This window comes from Rhinoraja longicauda, chromosome 4, assembly GCF_053455715.1.
Source record: "Rhinoraja longicauda isolate Sanriku21f chromosome 4, sRhiLon1.1, whole genome shotgun sequence".
Lineage (NCBI taxonomy): Eukaryota > Metazoa > Chordata > Chondrichthyes > Rajiformes > Arhynchobatidae > Rhinoraja > Rhinoraja longicauda.
In genome coordinates this window covers 30,955,963-30,979,476 of record NC_135956.1, presented here as the reverse complement: position 1 = coordinate 30,979,476, position 23,514 = coordinate 30,955,963, and the positions used below count along the sequence as shown (strand labels likewise).

The 23,514-nt window shown below is 40.3% G+C and overlaps 2 protein-coding genes across 2 annotated transcripts in view; one reads left to right on the top strand and one right to left on the bottom strand.

Moving 5' to 3' along the window:
- Positions 1 to 23,514, bottom strand: part of LOC144592671 (YTH domain-containing family protein 3-like) — a 199,765-nt gene that overhangs the window by 132,883 nt on the left and 43,368 nt on the right. The gene's annotated exons all lie outside the window — the stretch shown is intronic.
- LOC144592670 (gamma-glutamyl hydrolase-like) lies at positions 9 to 23,071 on the top strand. The gene is made up of 9 exons (XM_078397454.1): positions 9 to 469; positions 4,060 to 4,171; positions 5,690 to 5,740; positions 10,694 to 10,778; positions 13,314 to 13,452; positions 15,137 to 15,243; positions 17,313 to 17,406; positions 18,814 to 18,951; positions 20,668 to 23,071. The coding sequence occupies exons 1-9, from the start codon at positions 370 to 372 to the stop codon at positions 20,817 to 20,819; spliced, it is 978 nt and encodes a 325-aa protein (XP_078253580.1). The 5' UTR covers positions 9 to 369; the 3' UTR covers positions 20,820 to 23,071.

Here is a 23,514-nt window from a genome sequence, read left to right as displayed (position 1 = left end):
ATTGGCCTTTTGGAGGTTTGTTAAAGGTGAGAATGTGCCTGTTGCATGTGTGGGTGGTGTATGCCGGAAGCTGCCATGTCCTCCAGATGACTTCTTTGACCCTACGCCCTTACGTGCAATGGTGCAATACTGCAATATACACCGACCGATCCTTATCGCACCGACTGGACCAGCTGGATGGGTTCGACCGTGTTGCGACTTTTCTGCTGCCTGAGTATGTGAGCGGTTCCATCTCGCCTTGATATTGCAACTCGAGTGCCGAAGGTCGGAAGAGGGGTGCAGCTGGACAAAGCCCGCAGAGAAAGAGGCGTTGGGTTGCAATAATCCGGGTCTGCTGGAAGCCTTGTCGGTGATTTTATAAAGAGGGGAATGGAGATCGCCAGGATCATTGCTCTGCTGCTGTGTGTTTACCTGGCCGATAACTGGCAGCTCCCTTCAGCTGCCGCGCTCAACCAGCGACCCATAATCGGTAAGGGAGGCGAGTTTTGTTTTCTTCTTCAAAATGGGCATTGCTTGCTGTAGAAATAATGGAGTTTAGCTGTCATTTCCCAGTTCCTCCACCACCCCAGCTGCAACGCTGGTCTAACTGGCAGCGCCACTGCTGACACGGCTTTCTACCAGAGTAGGACACGGTGTTGGAGTAACTCAGCGTCTCTGCAGGACACGGGGATCGGGTCAAGAACTGATCTCAGGGATACTCCACTGGCCACATTGCTTTGAACTGAAAAATACTTATTTATTCCAACTCATTGTTCGCCATGTGGCAGCCAGTTTTTAATCTGTGCTAACACATTTCCCCCAATACCATAGGCTCTTAATTTACACTCCAGTTCTTATGGGGCACCTTGTCATTTGCCTTTTAGGTATCTCTAAACTAAACTATATCAAAATGCACAACATTTACAGATTCCTCTTGATTGTCTGTTCCTGTTACATTTTCAAAGAATTTAAGTAATTTGGACAAATATGATTTACCTTTCATCACATTGTGTTTGCTAAACTTGATTTTATTCAGCTTTCCTAAATAATTTGTTATTTTATCTTTGATTACTGAGTCTAGTACCTTGCCAACATTAGATGTTGAACTATTTGGCCTACAGTCCCTAACCTTCCATTGTGCACAAGGAACTCACATTGGCTGATTTACCAATCTTCTAATACCCTCTCATAATTCTGAGAGTTTTGAAAAAATTCAACTAATATGTCCACCTTCTCTGCATCCACTTCCTTTACCATTCTTCAGTGCAGGCTACTGGGTCCTGGTGATATTTCCACTTTAAACCTGTGAATCTTACTATTATTTTATCCCCAGTAATTAGGAATTTTATAAGTTGGATCTCTGTTATTAGAAATTAGCTTTTTCTCTCATGAGAGTTTTAGATTTTTGCTGCAATTTAAAAAAAACAGTTCTCTGACCTTTAATTGAGCCTTGCAACTTTGTTTACAAGTCTTTGGTCTTCACCCTCAAGATGCATCTGGAGTTCAATCATATTTTGTTCACGACCTGCTAAGAGAATATTTGACCACAAAATAATCTACTAATTCATCCTCTTTGCTCATGACCAAATTTGTTTAGTTTAGCGATACAGTGCGGAAACAGGCCCTTCTGCCCACCAAGCCCGCTCTGACCACTGACCCTTACACCAACACTATCCTACACACACTAGGGACAATTTACAATTATACCAAGCCAATTAGTCTACAAATCTGTACATCTTTGGAGTGTGAGAGGAAACCCATGCAGGTCATGGGGAGAACGTACAAACTCCGTACAGACAAGCACCTGACTTGTCAGATCAGGATCGAACCTGGGTCTCTGACGCTGTAAGGCAGCAACTTTACTGCTGTGCCACCGTGTCGTTCCTGAGTAGCTTACACAACATAGGGCGGCACGGTAGCGCAGCGGTAGAGTTGCTGCTTTACAGCGAATGCAGCGCCGGAGACTCAGGTTCGATCCTGACTACGGGTGCTGCACTGTAAGGAGTTTGTACGTTCTCCCCGTGACCTGCGTGGGTTTTCTCCGAGATCTTCGGTTTCCTCCCACACTCCAAAGACGTACAGGTATGTAGGTTAATTGGCTGGGTAAATGTAAAAATTGTCCCTAGTGGGTGTAGGATAGTGTTAATGTACGGGGATCGCTGGGCGGCACGGACTTGGAGGGCCGAAAAGGCCTGTTTCCGGCTGTATATATATGATATGATGATATACTGTTGAAGCAATCACTGACACTGTCCCTATAATACCTTTGCCAGCATTTCAGACATTACTAAACTTGGATTTTTTTTGCAATAGTCCTCTAGTTTCATGGTTACTATTTCCAGAACGAGCTCCTTTATTTTTGATTTACAGGTAGCCCTGTTGTAATGTGCATTTCCATCACATGAAGAAACAAGGAACTGCAGATGCTGGTTTGCAAAAAAGAAATCAAAGTGCTGGAGTAACTCGGCGCAGAGCCAGGCAGCATGTCTAGACAATAGGTGCAGGAGTAGGCCATTCGGCCCTTCGAGCCAGCACCACCATTCAATGTGATCGTGGCTGATCATTCTCAATCAGTACCCCGTTCCTGCCTTCTCCCCATACTCCCTGACTCTGCTATCCTTAAGAGCCCTATCTAGCTCTCTCTTGAATGCATTCAGAGAATTGGCCTCCACTGCCTTCTGAGGCAGTGAATTCCACAGATTTACAACTCTCTGACTGAAAAAGCTTTTCCTCATCTCCATTCTAAATGGCCTACCCCTTATTCTTAAACTGTGGCCCCTGGTTCTGGACTCCCCCAACATTGGGAACATGTTTCCTGCCTCTAACATGTCCAACCCCTTAATAATCTTATATGTCTAGAGAACATGGTAGGTGATGTTTCAGACAAGAATCAGTCTGAAGAAGGGTCCAGACCCAAAATGTCACCTATTTCTCCGGAGATGTTGCCTGACCTGAGTTACTCTGGCACTTGTGTCTTTTTTCCATAACATGAATTGGATATAACATGAGTGATGAGGAAGGGAACTCTATCTGTTACACTAGCCAAATTGGTTATAAAACAATTTTGCTCAGGAACTAGGGAACCACTTAAAAGCTGCTCTGGAAAATGCCAAGCTGTTTTTAAAAAGAACCTGCTACTGTTTTCATGTATCATCCCTACAGTAATCAGATACTGTTATATCTGAAAAATGCAGCTGCTGCTTGAACTGCATCTGTTCATTGAGATTGACAAGCAATTGCTTCTATTAACATGTGCAACAATACTCTTAAACAACATACAATCTTTGGTATATTTAGCTTGCAGTAATAAAAAAAAAAAAATTCTATTGAAAATACCTTTTTTTAAATCCTGCTGGAATAATAACGATTATTGTGAGTTTTAAACACTTGAGCTCCAAACTCCTTTTTCCCATTGACACAATTGTCTTTATGACTCAATTTTCTATAACGTGAGTTTTTTTAGGAAGGCAACTATCATGTTATAGCAGAACTACTAGTATTTGATTGACTACTTTAAATTCACTAACTGTCATTTTTACCATTGGATTCTTCATCCAGCCTCTGAAAGTAACTCCAATAACTTAAGCCCCAGTTATTCAGCAAATCACTGTACTTCCACAGTAGGTTTCCCTTTTGAGGAAAGCACAGTGCAGACAATATTTATACAGTAATATTAAATGTGGATTGTATTACAGAAGGATTCCTTAAACTGGATAAAAGTAGGAACTAACGTTGAATTATCTATCATACAAGTTGTCCACTCTATGTTCAGCTGTGATTGTCTTTGAAGACTCTGAATGATTTGTCATTAACTCAATAGAACTACTGGAAATGAATTGGTTAAATTTTGAAAATTATGTTACGTACAGTTGGTGTAAATCAGTCCAGATTTAGAATTTCATATTTAACAGGTATTGACTTGAAATCTTAACCTTTCTCCAAAGATGATGTCTATTCTGCTTTGAGTTTTAATTTTTTTGGCTTAAAATATTTCTACCATGTGCAATATTTTGCTTTTAGCATTCCCAATGCATTTTTAGTTAGTTTTTTATTGATACTTGGATTTTTCCTTTGTTTCAGGTGTTCTGGCTCAGGAAACATTTGGGACTTTTGCAAAATTTGGCTCTAGCTATATTGCCGCATCGTACGTTAAATACCTAGAATCTGCTGGAGCAAGAGTTGTACCCATAAGGTTGGGACGGACTGCCCTTTACATATATTTTACCCTGTATGGGCTTTGTTTATTGCAAAGGAGGAACTACTGTATTGTGGATCTATCAAGATGGAATTCCCAATGTTTAAATTTGTATCCAACTTTAAATATTTGTGGAACTTGTTTATGTTTTAGATGTTTTTCTAAGATAACATCAACCATATTGCACTCTCATTGTTTTATTTTACTGACTAGGTTCTTTAAATCCAGTTTGTATTCAACATGCTTATTTCATGTACCTTTCTGGCATTAACTTTGTACTTTGTGGCCTCAACCATTTGTCATATTCAAATTCAATTAATGTAGACCATTAACTAAAACGCCAAAACCCCAAAATGTAATAGTCTCGTCGTTGCAACATTAAACAGTTCTTCAAATTCTTTCTTCCACTGTTCCTCCTACATATTCAGCAGTTGATTATTGACTAATGGACAGGAAAGGTTTAAAAGTTATAAACATTTGGAGGGATATGGGACATCCCAGATGAGGAAAAACCTTTTCAGTCAGAGAGTAGATGAGGAAATACTTTTTCAGTCAGAGAGTTGTAAATCTGTGGAATTCACTGCCTCAGAAGGCAGTGGAGGCCAAGTCTCTGAATGCATTCAAGAGAGAACTAGATAGAGCTCTTAAGGATAGTGGAGTCAGGAGGTATGGGGAGAAGGCAGGAATGGGGTACTGATTGAGAATGATCAGCCATGATCACATTGAATGGTGGTGCTGGCTCGAAGGGCCGAATGGCCTATTCCTGCACCTATTGTCTATTGTAAGTGGAACTATGGCATCATAGTCGAGTTGGGCTAAAGGTCCTTTTGCTGTACTGTATCACTGACACTTTGAAAATAATACATCACAAGTGAGTTAATAGACTTGGTATCTTTCTTACTCTATTTGTTGATCTTGTATGGTGGAAAAGTCAAGACAAGAAGGCAAGAACAACTTGAATTTTTCAGGCCAAGCAGATTTAACATATGGGGTGTAATGAAATGGATATGGGGAAGCTGGGAGCTAGAATCTTGCTCATTGAGAACATGATCTCCAATTCTTGCTTATTGAGGGCCAATGCCTTTCACAAATCAAGCGAATGAAACTGTTTTGGAAAGGCAAATAGATTTGCAGGGAATGGAGGGATATGGATATTGAGCAGGTGGATCAGAGTTGGTCTTGGCATCATGTTTGGCACAAACATTGAGGGCTGAAGTGCCCCTTCCTGAGCTGTACTCTTCTGTTATTTTAGTATGTTTTTTAAGCTAATGAAGTTTGACATTTATTTATTTAAACACAGCGATTGTGTCCATTCAATTGTAGTGGTGATGAATTCTATACCGAATAACCAGTATACTTGGCTTCAGTTGTGTTTATTTTGTATATTTATTTAAGTCGGCCACACCTCTGATCTAAATTCAGATTTTTGCTTACTACAATGAAGCTATTTGGCTGCAGGCAACATTTTCAAATTTTAAAAAGTTAGTCTAATGTTGATATTTCTCTTCACTGTAGTACCAATCTGAGTAAAGCTGAATACCGGAAACTATTTTATTCTCTAAATGGGTGAGTACTTTGTTAAATCATAATGGATTTGCTTTTATACTTGGATTGCTTTAACAAAGTGTTGTTAAAAGTTTAGCTTTTGTCATGTCCTGTCGGCAATCTGCTATGATTGAGTTTTGTTTTGAAAAATAATGAAAAAAGCATATGGTAAGGTTTAATAAATGTTTTGCTGTTAGCTCAAGACTAATAGTGTCCCGCTCATTTTACAGATAAAAGTTCAACAATAGTTAGAGAGGTTTAGTGAATTCGTTTTCATGGCTTTGACCATGTAAGGATCGGGAAGTGTTCAGCTGTTATTGTGTAACATGACCAGGAGTACTATAACAGCTGATAATACTTTAGTAAACAGTTTCAAAACAACTTCTGAGCTGCTGCAATTGGCTTTATAAGAATAAAGCAATGGAATTCAATTGAGCAATTAAGCAGTGTAATTTATTTGATAAATCTGTGGCATTTATATCCAATATACCTGCAACCATATCGACTTCTTGTAGTCACGGCAAGATTCTTAAGTTACTTTAAATGAAAACTCAAAAGTAGGATAAAACTACAGTGGTAAATCTTATGCTGAGAGTCTGGAACATGTATGTATCAAGACTTCAATAGACAATAGGTGCAGGAGGAGGCCATTCGGCCCTTCGAGCCAGCACCGCCATTCAATGTGATCATGGCTGATCATTCTCAATCAGTACCCCGTTCCTGCCTTCTCCCCATACCCCCTGACTCCGCTATCCTTAAGAACTCTATCCAGCTCTCTCTTGAATGCATTCAGAGAATTGGCCTCCACTGCCTTCTGAGGCAGAGAATTCCACAGATTCACAACTCTCTGACTGAAAAAGTTTTTCCTCATCTCAGTTCTAAGTGGCCTACCCCTTATTCTTAAACTGTGGCCCCTTGTTCTGGACTCCCCCAACATTGGGAACATGTTTCTTGCCTCTAATGTGTCCAACCCCTTAATAATCTTATACATTTCGATAAGATCTCCTCTCATCCTTCTAAATTCCAATGTATACAAGCCTAGTCGCTCCAGTCTTTCAACATATGAAAGTCCCGCCATTCCGGGAATTAACCTAGTAAACCTACGCTGCACGCCCTCAATAGCAAGAATATCCTTCCTCAAATTTGGAGACCAAAACTGCACACAATATTCCAGGTGCGGTCTCACTAGGGCCCTGTACAACTGCAGAAGGACCTCTTTGCTCCTATACTCAACTCCTCTTGTTATGAAGGCCAACATTCCATTGGCTTTCTTCACTGCCTGCTGTACCTGCATGCTTCCTTTCAGTGACTGATGCACTAGGACACCCAGATCTCGTTGTACGTCCCCTGTTCCTAACTTGACACCATTCAGATAATACTCTGCCTTCCTATTCTTACCACCAAAGTGGATAACCTCACACTTATCCACATTAAACTGCATCTGCCATGCATCCGCCCACTCACACAACCTGTCCAAGTCACCCTGCAACCTCATAGCATCTTCCTCACAGTTCACACTACCACCCAGCTTTGTATCATCTGCAAATTTGCTAATGGTACTTTTAATCCCTTCATCCAAGTCATTAATGTATATTGTAAATAGCTGCGGTCCCAGCACCGAGCCTTGCGGTACCCCATTAGTCACTGCCTGCAATTCTGAAAGGGACCCATTTATCCTCACTCTTTGCTTTCTGTCTGTCAACCAATTTTCTATCCATGATAGTGGATCTTTATTTATTTCTATACTTTATTTATTTCTATTAGTATTGATGTGTACAACAATCTCTCCCGCTTCCCCTTAAGAATTTTCTGTGACCACAATATAACAGATTTTAGTTTTATTTTTATTTTTAGAGATGGTGTGGAAAAAGGCCCTTCGGCCCATCAAGTCCATGCTGACCAATAATCACCCGTACACTAGTTTTATCCTACACACGAGAAAACAATTATCTTACAAACCTGTACGCCTTTGGAATATGCGAGCAAACCAGAACACCCGGAGAAAACCCACAAGGTCACAGGGAGAAAGTATAAACTGTACATACAGCAACCGTAGTTACGATCGAACCTGGGTCTCTGGTGCTATAAGGCAGCAACTCTATGCTACATCAGTATTGAATGGCAATTACATAGAACAGCCAAATTTGAAAAATAATTCTCTGTAATCCATCATGATTGATGGAGTCGAAGGCTTTTATATAGTCAAAAGGGGCTAGGTACAATGTTTACCGGTGGTTGAAATTTCCTTGGATTTGTATGTCCATATTTTGGAAATTGGGTTGCATCTTTGCAGGAGCTGTTCAGCCTCTGCGATGGGGTGGTGAGGAGGATACTGGAAATGATTTTTTCTGTGGTAGACAGCAGGCAGACTCTGGATAGTTATCTCAACCTAATTTATCATTTTTCTTCAAGATTGTCATAATTACTACCTCTCTGAGATCCCTTACCATGCATTACTTATTCTGGGTGAGGGTATTGAGCTCATGAATTTACGTCAGTAATATTTCTCTGGCATTTTGTTGTAGTTCAGCGGGAAACTTTGCCTGCTGCAGAGATGTTGTTTTCCAGCTGTTGGCAGCTTCATCCTCTTGCTGGGCTGGGACAGCAGCACAATTGTGCTGGCTAGCTTTTAGTTTAGTTTAGAGATACAGTGCGTAAACGGGCCCTTCAGCCCACCGAGTCCGTGCCGACCATATAGCTAGCTAGGTATATTATTATTATTATGAGAGATATATATATGTGTGTGTGTTAGATATGGTTCTTAGAGATCAAGCGATATGGGGAGAAAGCAGGAACGGGGTACTGATTTTGGATGATCAGCCATGATCATATTGAATGGTTGTGCTGGCTCGAAGGGCCGAATGGCCTACACCTGCTCCTATTTTCTACGTTTCTGTGACCAGCGATCCACGTGAACTAGAACTATCCTACACACTAGGGACAGTTTACAATTTTTACCAAAGCCAATTAATCTACAAACCTGTACGGCTTTGGAGTGTGGGAGAAAGCCAGTGCACCCAGAGAAAACCTACATGGTCAAGGGGAAAGCGTGCAAACTCTGTACCTGTAGAGCAGATCGAACCTAGGTCTCTGGCACTGTAAGGCATAACTCTAATGCTGCGCAACCATCGCCCCATAGTGCTGTGGAATGAAGCCAAGAAACTTGTAGCACAGTAGATTCTTGATTGAGGAAAACCTTCAAAGTGCTCCTTTTTGGGAGCTCTAGGTGCCTCTATCTGCAATAAGCTCTCCTTTGTTCTTGACACTCTCTGGTTTTGGTCATTGGTCATTTGGACCTAGTTGGTTTGATAGCACCAAAGAAGTCAGAGGTCATGATGGTTGGCTAATTGCTAGATCTCCTGCTCTAATCCACAGCACACATGTTGTTTCTTGAACTTTATCCTTCTTTAGTTACCTGTGGACTTCATGCTCCATTATTAAACTAAAATGGGCATGTGCATGCTCTTTTAAAAAAAAAAAAAAGGCACTGAGGAAATACCTGGTATAACGGCCATACGCTTGCAGGTTATTATTGTGGATAAGTCTGCTGTGTTCCACTGTGCCATTGGATGCTTAATTCAGAGAGGTTTTGAAGTCACCAAAAAGGTTGATGAGAGCAAAGCCAAAGACGTTGTTTACATGGACATTACATTACAGCAAAGCGGTTGATAAGGGTCTGCATGGTAAGCTGCTCTGGATGGTTAGATCGCATGGGATCCAGGGAGAGGTAGCTGACTAAGGGATTGATGCAAAGCCCATTGCTGTTTATGGTTTATATCAATGATTTGGATGAGAAGGCACAAGGCATGGTTAATAAGCTTGCAGATGAGGCTGAAGTAGATAGTGAAGATGATTATCAATAATACAGCAGGATCTTGATCGGCTGAGTGAATGGCCTGAGGAAAGGTTAATGGAGTTTAATGCAGATAAGTGTGAGGTGTTGCATTTTCGTTAGTCAAACCAGGGCAGGACCTTCACAGAAAATGGTAGGTCACTGGAAGTGTTTTAGAGCAGAGGAATCTAGGGGTGCAGGAACATAATTCCCTGAGAGAGTGTCACAGGTAGATAGCTTGGTCAAGAAGGCTTTTGATATACTGGCCTTCATCTATCAGGGTATTGAGTATAGAAGTTAGGATATTATGTTATGTTTATACAAGATGTTGGTGAGGTCACATTTGGAGTATTGTGTTCAGTTTTAGTTACACTAACATATGAAGGAAGTTTTTAAGCTGGAAAGAGTGCAGAGAAGATTTATGAAGATGTTGCCAAGACTTGACAACTTGAGCTACAGGGAGAGGTCAGACAGGCTAGGACTTTATTTCTTGCAGCACAGGAGGCTGAGGGTTCATTTTATAGAGGTGTATACAATCATGAGGGTGATAGATAGGGTGAATAGAGTCTTATACCCAGAGTAGGGGAAATCAAGACCCAAAACAACATACGTTTAAGGTGAGAGGGGAAAGATTTAATAGGAACCCGAGGGAAACCTTTTTCACACAGAGGGTGGTGGGTATATGGAATGAGCTGCCAGAGGAAATAGTTGAGGCAGGTACTACAACAACATTTAAAAGACATTTGGACAGGTACATGGATAGGATACGTTTAGAGGATGTGGGCCAAATGTGAGTAGCTGGAACCAACATAGATGGAGCATATAATTCGGTATGGGCAATGTGGGCTGAAGGAACAGATTTTGTGCTGTATGACCATGCTAATGTTAGCACGTGATATTTCTGTGGGCATCCTGTGATTGACGAAGGGCTTTAATTGGGAATGACGCGGTTCATTTCAAATAATGCTTTAAAGTAGGTAAATAAAGCCAAGTAGGTTGGTGAGGACAAAGTCAAATGGATTATTCCTTATTGGGGTTAACATCAGTTCAACATGTTTTTCCCCCACTGTTCCTCAGCTGTTATGATATATACTTCAAAATGTTGCTGTAAGTTAATAATTTCAACTGCTGATTATTTTCAGAGTGCTTTTTCCAGGTGGTGCAGTAAATCTCGAAACTTCACAATATTCCAAGATTGCATCTCTGTTTTATGATCTTGCAATACAGGTAATTGCATTTGTTTGTAAGAGTACATATTAAGTATGGAAGATCTATATACATAACAACTATTTTCTATATGCAGCTAAAATGGAGTAATTCAAGTAAATTCATGTAATTCTTTTCCTAAAGTTTCTGTATAGGAGTTAAGATTACCAATGGAAGTGTGGCAACATGGATAGGAAGTTCTTTGAAAAACCCAAATCTAAGTTATAGGTGGTTAGCAAAAACAAAACAAATTGCTGGAGGAACACTGTGGCTCCATCTGTGGAGGAAAATGGACAGATTCTGCAAATTGAATTAATATATAATATATAAATCTTTGATTTTTTTTTTCTAAACTTAATTTTGGGGTAATTTCTCTAGTTTTATGTTCATTTTTGTATCCAAATGTGATATTCAGATTTACAGAGAAAATTGTAATTATGGTGAACCCCGTTAAGTGGAACCCAGGTGAATTCAGAAGAGGTTTAATGAATTAAGTACACAAAAAGGGGGAGGGTTGGGGGAGTTGTGGGGCCAGGAGGATTGGTAAGAAATATCGATGTTTAAACCTGATACCTTAAATTTGGATTAAGAGTGGAGAGATTAAATGGCCAGTCCAAAGAGGAGTGTGGGTGGGGGGGAAGAAGCAGGCACAAAAATATAGGCTGATGGAACCAGATGGGAGAAATCTGTGGGTGAAATAGGTGGATGGAACCAAGAGGGAGAGTGAGATGCAAAAGGGTGACGGAGGCTGGATGAAGTTGGTATGGGAAAAGGAATAAAAATGGGAAGACCAGAGGAGAATTGCAAGGAGAGAAAAGAGGGAAATACTTGGGGCAAGGATAAGCTGAAATTGGAAAATTTAGTGTTTACTAGACCAAGTGGACTCATTGGGCCCAAACCTCTCCTGCATTGGTATAGCACCCTCTCCTCCCCTCTCCCCCTCCCCTTCCCCCTCCCCCTCTCCCCCTCCTCCCCCCCTCCCCCTCTCCCTCCCCTCTTCCCCACCATCCCCTCAACCCATCCCCCTCAACCCCCTTATCCCCCTCCCTCCTTAGGAGATAGATTTAAACTTTAAAATGTGAATAACTTAAAAAATATAACACTGATTTCAATGAAACTTCTTCCATTAGTAGCAAAGGGTCGACGGTGAGTAATGTGGGCCTAAAATGGACGCGCAATCGTGTACCGTTTTGGCTGTAGTTCAGGAACAAGCAAACAAACGAGAGTTTTAGTATATAGATGCCATTGGATTGTAGCCTACCCTGGTGGAATAGTATTCAAATTAACAGCTTGTCTTAATGCAACATTGAGTTGTAGAGAGTCCCTCTGCACAAAAAAGACTACTTAATTGGTTCACTTGATCATCTAAAATTAATTCTATCTACTTATTGATATTCTTCTATGGGCTCTCATCCTGTCCATATCACCCACAGCAGAAGCAGGCCCTTTGCTCCACTCAGTTCAAGTTATCAAGCATCCAGATACAAAACCCTACATTAATCTCAGTTAATCTCCCTGAATTCCTATCAACTCCCCAATTCTGAAGAAGGGTCCCTATCAGTCTGAAGTAGGGTCTCGACCCGAAATGTCACCTATTCCCTCTCTCCTAGATGCTGCCTGACCTGCTGAGTTACTCCAGCATTTTGTGATACCTTTGATTTGTCCCAGCATCTGCAGTTATTTTCCTACACAACTCCCCAATTCTATCACTCATCTGGTGCCCAATTAACGTACTAATTTTCATTCATTCATTTAATTTGCAAATCTTTGGAAGTGGGAGGAAACTGGAGTACCTGGAGCAAATTTACACAGTGTCTAAGGAAATGGGGATTCTCCTTACAGATCACACCGGAGGTCAGGATTGAACCTGGAACTGTGAGGCAGCTGCTCTACTTTCTGCCATTAACTGCACACAGGGTAGATTTGAAATGCAAGTTCTATAAATTCTAAATTGTTTATAACAAATGTGAAGAGCCTCAGTATCTAATCTAGTTCTTAAAGTGTTTGTTTTTTCTATTTATTTTTTATTCAACTAAGTTGTATTTAGCTATTAGGAGTCTATTAGGTCCCCTAGATAAACACAAAATGTTGGAGTTACTCAACGGACAGGCAACATCTCTGGAGAGAAGGAATGGGTAGCGTTTCGGGTTGAGACCCTTCTTCAGACCCTTCCTCATTTATCTTGTATCTCCAATCACTATCGGCTGCAATGTCCAGAGCAAAAGACTCCACGTGCTATTGAATTACACAATATCATTTCAAAAGGGATATGACGTGTAAAAATGGGTGTGACGTCATTTAAATTTCAGAATGCAGTCAACAGAAAGAAAGCAGGAAGGGTGGATGTAACAGCAACCAACCTAAATGTGGCTCCGACATCTTTGTTTGCTAATGTACATGCAGGGGAATAACTGTTGCAGAAGTGGACCTATCATTCTAAGTTATGTAGTATCAACACTTGTATAAACAATGAATCCAAGGCACTAGTTGTGATAAGATTCTGTTTCAGTCAAAGAATAGCAGTGAATGAAAATTTTCTGATTTTGTTTCAAATAGGTCAATGACAATGGAACCCATTTTCCAATCTGGGGGACATGTCTTGGATTTGAAGAGCTGACTGTTATTACCAGTAAAAAGAAACTTCTGATTGCTACAAAGACCGATAATCTGTCTCTTCCTTTAAAATTCACCAAAGGTAAAATACTGACTGGGAGTGTGAGTTAATTTTGATCCTGGAAATGAAAATTGTGGTCATTGTAAATGTAAAACAGTTTGGATCCAGTTTGCTAACACACTTTGGATCTCTTTTGCCTTGATCTTCTTGAGTAGCCAGTGGATCTTTGACAAAAGGTCCATGTAAGCCCTGTGCTGGGATGATGGAGGCAGGGACGGTCACAAAACTTTAATAGTATTTAGATAATCACTTCCGTCACCATGGATTTTCCTCACTGAGCAAAAGAAAATCTTCCTCAAATCTTCTCAAAATCGTCTGGCCTAACCTATGCTTCCTGGTGATAAACACCTGACATGGGGAAAGGTGTCTCATTGTTTCTTTACCACATTCATGCCATCTCTCTGCCTTCTCTGTTCCAAAGAAAGCAGACCCAACCTGTCCAGTCTCCTGATGGCTGAATTGTTCCATACCAAGCAACATCCTGGTGAATCTTCCCTGCAGATCTACCAACATATCTTTGTAGCTCTTAACAAGATGTATTTCTTATGTGTCATATGCTTAGATGTATCAAATGTGTCTGGACCCTAGCAAAGCATTTAGAAGGATGAGAGGGGATCTTATTGAAACATATAAGATTATGAAGGGATTGGACACGTTAGAGGCAGGAAACATGTTCCCAATGTTGGGGGAGTCCAGAACCAGGGGCCACAGTTTAAGAATAAGGGGTAGGCCATTTAGAACGGAGATGAGGAAAAACTTTTTCAGTCAGGGAGTTGTAAATCTGTGGAATTCTCTGCCTCAGAAGGCAGTGGAGGCCAATTCTCTGGATGTTTTCAAGAGAGAACTAGATAGAGATCTTAAAGATAGTGGAGTCAGGGGGTATGGGGAGAAGGTACTGATTGAGAGTGATCAGCCATGAATGGTGGTGCTGGCTCGAAGGGCCGAATGGCCTACTCCTGCACCTATTGTCTATCGCCTTGTCGCTGTTGCAAGTTTCAAGTTATCATTCTGTGAAATAAACTGCTAGGTATCAAATAAATCAGATCATCACCAGAAGCATTTTAACTGCACTGTGAAAATACTATAAATACTATAAATCAGTTTATAGACTTTATTTAGTTTAGAGATACAGCACGGAAACAGGCCCTTTGGCCCACCAAGTCCGCACCGACTAACGATCCCCGCACACTAACACTATCCTACACACACTAGGGACAACTTGCATTTATACCAAGCCAATTAATCTACAAACATGTATGTCTTTGGAGTGTGGGAGGAAACCGAAGATCTCAGAGAAAATCCATGCAGGTAACAGGGAGAACATACAAACTCCGTAAAGACAGCACCCCGTAGTCATGATCGAACCCATGTCTCTGGTGCTGTAAGGCAGCAACTCTACCGCTGTGCCACCGTGCCATCCTTTAGTTTAAAGAAACTTATTTTGGAAAGGAGGCAACATAATAGATAATATATAATAGTACATAATAGATAATAATGAATACAAGTAACATCCACAGAAAATAAGGAATTAACGCCTGCATCAGAAAGTTGACTGGATCGACATAAAAAAACAGAGCATAAAACTACTTGGAGTACATGTTCAGTGATACCCCTGTTGTGTGGGATTCTCTATAAAGAAAAAAAACCCTTTAATTTAATGAATAAGAAAATAATTATTGTAAATCATTTATTTCATTTTGTTCAGATGCTGCAGGCAGTCGGATGTTTAAGAACTTTCCGGAATATCTGATGCATGCGATGGCTGTAGAACCATTAACTGCAAATTTTCATTTCTGGAGTCTCTCTGTCAAGGTCTGGTAATTAGCACTTTCTAGCTATAGAGCTCTTGTACATATGCTATGAAGTTAATGAATAGCATAACCATTTCATTATGCCTACATTTTAAGACTGCTCTGTAAGGTGTGTTTTCTGTCTATATATGTTACCTTATTTCAGCTTGTTAAAGTAATAACAACGTTTTTACTGAAATGCAAATGTAATATTCAAAGAATATAGTTCACATATAAACATATAAACGTTTGACCTGAAGGAGTTGGTTGTTCTTCAAAAAATTTCTAATCTGTCATCCTTTTTCAGTAACTGAGATAAGAACTTTAATGTATTAAATGTTAAGAAATGCAATCTGAAACTAGCAAAATAGTACATCGATAACTCTGTCTTTTAATGCCAACTGTAAAAATGTCTCAGGTTCTTTGAGCACATTGATTTTTTTTCTCTCTCAAAGTGGTTAGTTTGTTTATTGAAGATTGGTTGTGAAATCTAAGCAGATGAAGTAAGAACAAAGGAGGCCCCAACTTGAGACCACAGTGAGGGATGGGGGGTGGAAGAGAACAAAGGGGGACCTGGCACGGATACTTTGTAACTTTGTCAGCCTCCTTTAAGGGTGACTATTTGTATACTTGGGTATGCAAGCAAAGAATTTCACTGTGGCTTGTCACATGTGATGATAAAGTATAAAGAATTAATTCATTCATTCATTCATCATTAATTAATTAATTTGTTCATTCAGTCATTCAAGTGTACACGAATTGCCACAATGCACCAAGGCATTTCAGTTGGAGAAATGATACAAATGTATGAAATTAGTCCAGAATAATTTGTATGTTGCACTTTTCAAAGTTGTTTAAGGAGCTATGGCCAAATTCACTTCATGTGCCCTCCTTCCCTGATACCAATTTGCAGCTCAGAAGTTGGGGGGTGGTGACCAGTTACACATGTTACTGCCAGTTGGCAGGTCACGTGATCCCATCCAGCAATCAAGCGTGTACATCTCAATACTTTGTTTCCCTTGGGCAATCTTCACCTCAAGCATTTTCATTGATTTCAAAAGCAAAGCACTGAAGATACTGGAATTGTGAACAAAGACAGAAAATGGTCCTAATGCTCAGCTCTGGCGACATTTTGTGTAGAGAAAAACAGAGTTAATGATTCAGGTTAATGAACTTTCGTCAGAACTAGGAACATTAAAAGAGTTAAAACGTTGGAAGGCCGGGAAGATAAAAGGGCAGAGCTTGCTGAAAGAGGGCAGTAAAGGCTAGTAAATAACAATAAATATCTCTAGTGGAGGAACAAACAGGAGATGGTGAATAACATCCCAAATTAGAGCAAGATTGGCACAGAAACTGTTGGTCCTTTGTCTTTGGTCATTAGGTTGTTGAATCAACAAGTAGATTGATCGCTAACCAACTACCTCCCGGCTATCAGCAGGCCCATCTCTCACTACAATGCAGGAAGCTGGTATTTCCTCACTTTCATTGGCAGCTTGGGGATACAAGCCCCTATCATTCAGTTATCCAGGGCCGCTGGGATTTTTTGACACAGCAGGAGCTTTCTTATTCCTTTTGCACGGTCTGGGCAAGTGCCCAGATTGAATGGTGGAAAGATTCTCGCAGGGGAAGATCCTGGCCATTTCTGTGGTGGTCTGGATCAGTCTGGGAGTCCAGGTAGGCAATGGGGCAATTGATGAGGAAGTCAATTTTGTGAACATTGTGCACCATGCGATTGTCTGAAGCAAATACCAGCAAACAAAACAAAGTCTTCTGGACAAGTAACAAAATAACAACAGAATTGTAATTGGTTTTATTTTGCATTTGTCCTTCCTCACAAATGACTGACCTGGAGAGGACATTCCAGTGAGGTTTCTTGCAAGTGTCCTCCTTTGGATTGTGAGGAGGAGATGAAGCCAAACACTTCCCAATAAAAATTTGCAACAGAGAATCCTCACCAAGGGTTTCTGTGCCAAGGCATGTGGAATGGAAGAGGTTATATCACCATGAAGGAGTGCACTTTCCCCAAATTAGCTGAGCATCATTGAAAATATGTTGATGACAGGCATTAATACCTATGTGATTTAATTATAGAATTTTACAAGCAATGCAGAACTGAAAAACTTCTACAAAGTCTTGACTACTAATATTGACAGCCAAGGGGTTGAATTTATATCTACAATGGAAGGTACTGCCAGATGAATAGTTCTAATCTGTGAATACAGGAATTTCCTTGGATTGCTTACAGATTGTGTAGTGTTTTATTGCATTCTTAAGAAAGTAAATTACTGCAGTGATTTTTTTTTTTCTTTTCATTATTGCTATTTCTAAAAACGCCTATTTGACACCACCAGACGGCTATTTTGGTACTTGTGTGTGGAGAAACAAGCACTCGGTGAAAATGATCATTATCCAGCTGTACACTGATTGTGCATTCAGTTCCTAACTTCCCTCATTCATCCAGAGTCTACATTGCCAGTTTAATAAAGCTTTCTTTAATATTTAAATACTATTTTCATTTACTCCATTGCTCCAGAGTCCTTCCAAAATTCTGTGAGTATTTATTGGTGAGTTCCATTTTCAAATTCAAAGAATTAGGCACCCATTATTTTGATAATGATTAAGGCATCCTCACCTTGAAGTAAATTATTAAAACACCTTTTGTTTTTTTATCGGAGATTGTGATATACTTTCCCTCCTAAGAATAACTTAATTGGCAGCCTGGGTGACTTTTATTAATGATTTTATTTGATTTTTTGGAGGTCTAAAGCAACTTTATTGCTACAGTTTCTCGTTAACATTTAAACCATTAGTGTATGTACAATTGACTGGTCTAAATAGATCAGTACTGGACCAAAAAGGTCTACACCCACTTCCCAGATCCTATAAAAATAAATCTCTTTTCAAACTCCTTAAAAAGGCCTGAGTTGGATTACATCAATGGAAGTTAATCTAATTCTACCTAGTTCATTCATTGATTTTTTTTTTCTAGTTCAATAAATAATTTGTTGGTGTTATTTTAATATTTGAACAACTCTTTAGTACCATCTACTTCTGTCTCCTGACTAACTTGGCAGTGGAAACAAGCATATTGAATGATTGATCCATGGAGCGTATGTCATTTGCACACGGATAAAAAACGTGTCAGCGTATAATAAAGAAAGCAACTGTTCGGGTGCACAAACACATATGTATTAATAAGGAGAGAAGAATTAAAGCACTAAACATGAGAACAATAGTGTGTGCATTGCAATGCTTCTGCAGTCTTACTGTGCAATGTCCAATCTAGATAGTTTTCTTCCAATGAACTTTGTCATTTGTTACCGTATTGATTTTTTTCTATGAGGCATAATTGCATTCTGTTGAAAGGTTGTGGGTGAGGAAAACAGCTATTTTAGTCATTAATCAGAATCATGTAATTTTAGGAACTTATACAAAGAGCAAATCAAATTGTTTTCAAGCTGAATGTCTATAGTTGGAGTGCATGTTCCCAGTATGGTTTGCAATGAGTTTCTGTATAGACAGCATATATGTGGGGAACAGTTGTGCTCATTGATTGTATAAAGGGAATGACGATTGGTTTGTTTTATTGCAGCACACAGATATCCCATTTATGGTATTCAGTGGCATCCTGAGAAAAATCCTTATGAGTGGAACCTGAAAAAGAACATCCCACATTCCAGCAATGCTGCAAAAGTTACGTGGTACATGGCTGACTTTTTTGTTAATGAAGGTATGAGCACGTGAGATAATCCGCTTATTCAACCCACCAAGTCCGTGCCGACCAGCAAGCTCACCCATATACTAGTTTTATCCTACACACCAGGGGCAAGTTACAGAAGCCAATTAACTTACAAACCTGCACGTCTTTGGAATGTGGGAGGAAGCAGGAGCACATGGAAGAATGTACAAACTCTGTACAGATAGCACCCATAGTCAGGATCTTACCTGGGTATCTGGCGCTGTAAGGCAGCAACTCTACTGTTGTGCCACCGTGCCACCCTCACTGGAGAGAGCTTTTGATCCTAAGTAATGGTACAATCTTCCTGCAGTCAAGGGGCAGACTACCACAAGTTGTTTATTACACTGTCGCTATCTGTTCTCATCGAAACTGGGACTGAGAAGCAAAAGCAGAATGATCAAGTATGCCGGTATCAAAATTTATAATGTACTAATTGTAAAGATTGTTTTTCATTCTCACTTCCACTCTCCCCATCCAATATGTCCTACTTTAGCAGGGTAAAGGCAGGTTATTTGTTAAAAAAAACCAGAAGCTAAATAATTAAAGGCAAGTTATTCATTTTCTTCCCTGATGTGACACGCCAGCTGCCAATTCTCAGACCCCCTCTTTTCCCTTATCTCATTTGAAGTTACATTTGTCTGGTCTGATATCTGTGAGCCTGCTCTTATAGTTTTGATGTTTGATATTTGGATACCTCATTATGATTATTCCCCCCCTTCACCCACAGCAATCTCAGACTGGAGTTCACCCTGACATTTATTGTTCATGTTTCATAAACTAACAGAAGACTTGGCTTAACCTGCTTCTGTTCTCAATCACAATAGTACTTTATTAGCCAGGTATGTTTTGCAACATACGAGGAACTTCATTTGCCATACAGTCTTAACAATAAAAAGCAACAGGACACAAAATACATTTTAACATGAACATCCTCCACATTCCTCTCTGTGATGGAAGTGGAAAAAAAGTTCAATCTCTCCCTTCTTTGTCCTCCAGCGATCGGGGGGGGGCCCTAACCTTCCGTTGACGGGACGATCCTGACTCCCATAGCTGGCCGCGGGCCTTCTTGGTCGGGGCGATCCAGCTCCTGCATCGGGGGGTGGATTTCAGCTCCCCCATGCCAGGCAATCGAACCCCGGGTCGGGGCTATCGATCCTCGTGCGGTTTTTGGAGCTCCCGACCAGTCTCAACCTGAGACTGCGAGCTCCGCGATGTTAAAGTCCGCATGCAAGTGATGGCATGCTCAGATGGTGTTCGCGTCTGGGGGGGGGGGGTTCAAAGTCAGTCCCGGGCAAGGCCTCCAGCTCCACGATGTTAGGCCGCAGAGAGACCGGAGATGCGATCCAGGAAGCAATCGCTTCTCCGGCAAGGTAAGAGATTGAAAAAAAAATCCCCGACCTGCTCCCCTACCCCCCCCCCCCCCCCCCCCATATAAAACAAACCAGAGAACATTAACACACACTTTAAAAACTTACCAAAAATAACAAAAGAGTTTGATAAAGATAGACTGTAGGCAAGCAGCCATCGTGCGGCCCTCTACAGTATTCTCTACAGTAATTCTGTTCTTTAAGATATAAATGAAGCAATTCCTTGCATTGGCAATGTCACTTTATGCACATTTTATTTCCCTTATTCATTTCGGATTTGCAAATCTTGTAAGTCAGTACAGAAACTTTAAGATCTGAAGATTACTTTCTTCTTTTCCAGCTCGAAAGAATTGGCATCGTTTTCCTACTGAAGCTGAAGAAAAGAGAGCTTTGATTTATAACTATGCATCAGTTTACACCGGCAACATCTCTAGCTTTGAACAGATTTATTTCATTGATAACCCCCCATCTCACTTAAGAAATGGGCTTTGATAAATAGATCGTCATTGTGCCTAAGTGGGGAGAATCGGTTTGAAATTGTTTGGTTTTCCAACCAGGTATAAATCAGAAAATGCCATTTTAATATAATAACTTGATTCTAATGCTTTCTGTATCAAAAGAGTTCTGATAACTTTGTGGCTAGGGTAGAATATCATTTGATATTCCATGGATGGTGGCACTATCAGGATAAAATTAATGAATGTTGTAACATATTTGCTTTTACATGCTTTTCCTGGCTGACTTGGATCATCTGGTGGAAACAGCAGCTGTTTTGCTACAGCAGCGTATATTGCTACAGCAGCATATATTGCACCTTCACTTCATTGGTCAGTGCTGGTTTCCAAGTGTATGAAATACTAAGCTCCACGAGGAATCTGGCTTATATCTTGGGGCTGAAATTCTTCCAATTTGAACTTTTAGTCAGTCTTGTAAAAGTCAAACCTGATTCTCCAGTTTGTACTTGTCTGGACTCTAAAGGAAATTTATCTGAAGGGAAGTATCTGAATAACATATATAGTTATTTTCTTGAATAACATTGAATGCAGACACTCCCTGCCTTGCACAATAGGCGACTTGTGTAAACTTGCACTTGGGTAAACAATTCTCTACTCCGTCCCTAGTGCAATCAAAGCAGTTTGAAATTTCCACAACTCTGTATGATCACTCACGTTTACATTGGAATCAAGCTGGTAATGGCGGCAGTGCCTACCCAGAAGGCCGTTTACTGCAGAAAGTGCCCCAACAACTAGATGGAACTCAACAACAACAGTTCACCAACAACAACAGAGCTTTATTTGTCATTCGGTACCAAGCAGTCACACACAAAAAAGAACACAAGACACATGACCCCAACACAAACGTCCATCACAGTGACTCCAAACACCCCCTCACTGTGATGGAGGCAACAAAACTTCCACTCTCTTCCCCACGCCCACGGACAGACAGCTCGTCCCCGACCGACCCGCAAGCTGGCAATGGTGACGGTGCTTACCTAGAAGGCCGCACGCCGCAGAAAGTGCCCCGGACAAAGCCGGTCACCGCGGAGACAGTTAATATTCTGTGAGTACAGAGTCGGTGATTCCGACTTGCATAAAATCTGACTTGGGTAAGGGTTAACAGAACGTAGTCCTTGCGTAAGTTAGGGAGTGCATGTAAATTACCCTTTCCCCATTCCAGAATGTTTGAGTGGAAGTAAACCGTCATGTTCAGTGTTCCAAGGATAGCGATTGTCAGAAAATCTAGCAAATGCATTTTATATTTGAATGGATGAGTAGCGAAGTATTGGTAATACCCAACTGATGTCCTGCTGTGAATCCTTCCTGCTGACTGTACAAATGCAAAATATGAATATGTAACCTTTGTCGTTTTGGACAAAGGATAGATTTTACAGCTTGCAAGTGAATTATATGTAATCCATTATACAAAAAATCCACCTTCTCAATTATAAACTATAGCATACCTTTGGCACAGTTACTATTTCAATGTAAAATGCAATTTGCCTTGAAAAACTAGCTGCATTTGCAAAATGGCTAAAACTATCACTATACTTTCAAAGTACCTCTGTGAAGATTAAATTTAACTGAGGTGTGCCTGAAAATCAAAATGTTTTAAATTTTAATCAAAGAATGTGAAATTGCCCAGCAGAAGTAATATGCAAAGGATAAACAAAATTGTTTATCCCACTTTCCCTCAGTGGAAAATGATCTGCCAGTTCACCGCTCAATCACTTGACATCGGCTGCCTAAAACGGGCTAATTTCCAAAGTTCTGGCAGTGCTGCATTGTTTGGTTGTGAAATATCATTGACTAAGTAAAGTGAAATACAGTATGTAATAAAAAAGAATAGCAGATGCTGGTTTATACCAAAGATAGACACAAAATGTTGGAGTTGCTTCACAGTCAGGCAGCATCTCTGGAGAAAATGGATAGGTGAGGATTCGGGTCAGGACCCTTCTTCAGACTGAAGTCTGAATAGTCTGAAGAAGGGTTCTGACCGAAAAGTCACCTATTTTCCCCAGAGATGCTGCCTGACCCGCTAAGTTACCCCAGCATTTTGTGTCTATCTTTAAAATGAAATAGTGTTTGATTTATAAATAATATTTTTTATAATTAATATTTTAAGGTGTCCTTATAAACAACATATATTTCAGTACCAGATTTCAGTGTGTGATCTTGAGAAAATCACTGTCTTTGTAGAAAGTAGTGTTGCTGATCTGTGATAAAGCTCAATATAAACAAACGCTATCTGCCGTTCTTATTTCCTAAGTAACCCAGACGTGCAGTGAATTGTATGAAGAAAATCCAAGCACAGAATTCGGTAGATCATCGCTGAAGTAAATTTTCTAAGTCTGCTGTGGATATCATGATTTTTTTGTTGTAAACATTAATTGTGGACCAAATCACTGGAATTAAGGTTGCATCATTTTACTATAGGTGTGTAATGCATTTAGATTCTTTACTATGCTAGGACATCAGTGAGGATCTTGCTAAAGTGGAAATCAGCCATTCTCCAACTAACTTCTCTGAAGCAATATACCATGGATTTCTCTCTGGAACAAACCTATATTATAGCCCTCGGTAAGGAAGTTTGAAAGGATAGAAGGATTGTTGCCAGACTCCAGGACTGAGATTAACCCATTTTTTAACGCTAAAAAGAATACCCTATTTTTGCCCAAAGAATTGGTTGG

Coding starts and splice junctions, on each gene's coding strand:
- LOC144592670 (XM_078397454.1), top strand. CDS start 370: ATGGAGATCGCCAGGATCATTGCTCTGCTGCTGTGTGTTTACCTGGCC. Junction 13,453..15,136: donor TCCTTTAAAATTCACCAAAG/GTAAAATACTGA, acceptor CATTTTGTTCAG/ATGCTGCAGGCAGTCGGATG. Junction 17,407..18,813: donor ATTTATATCTACAATGGAAG/GTACTGCCAGAT, acceptor GTTTTATTGCAG/CACACAGATATCCCATTTAT.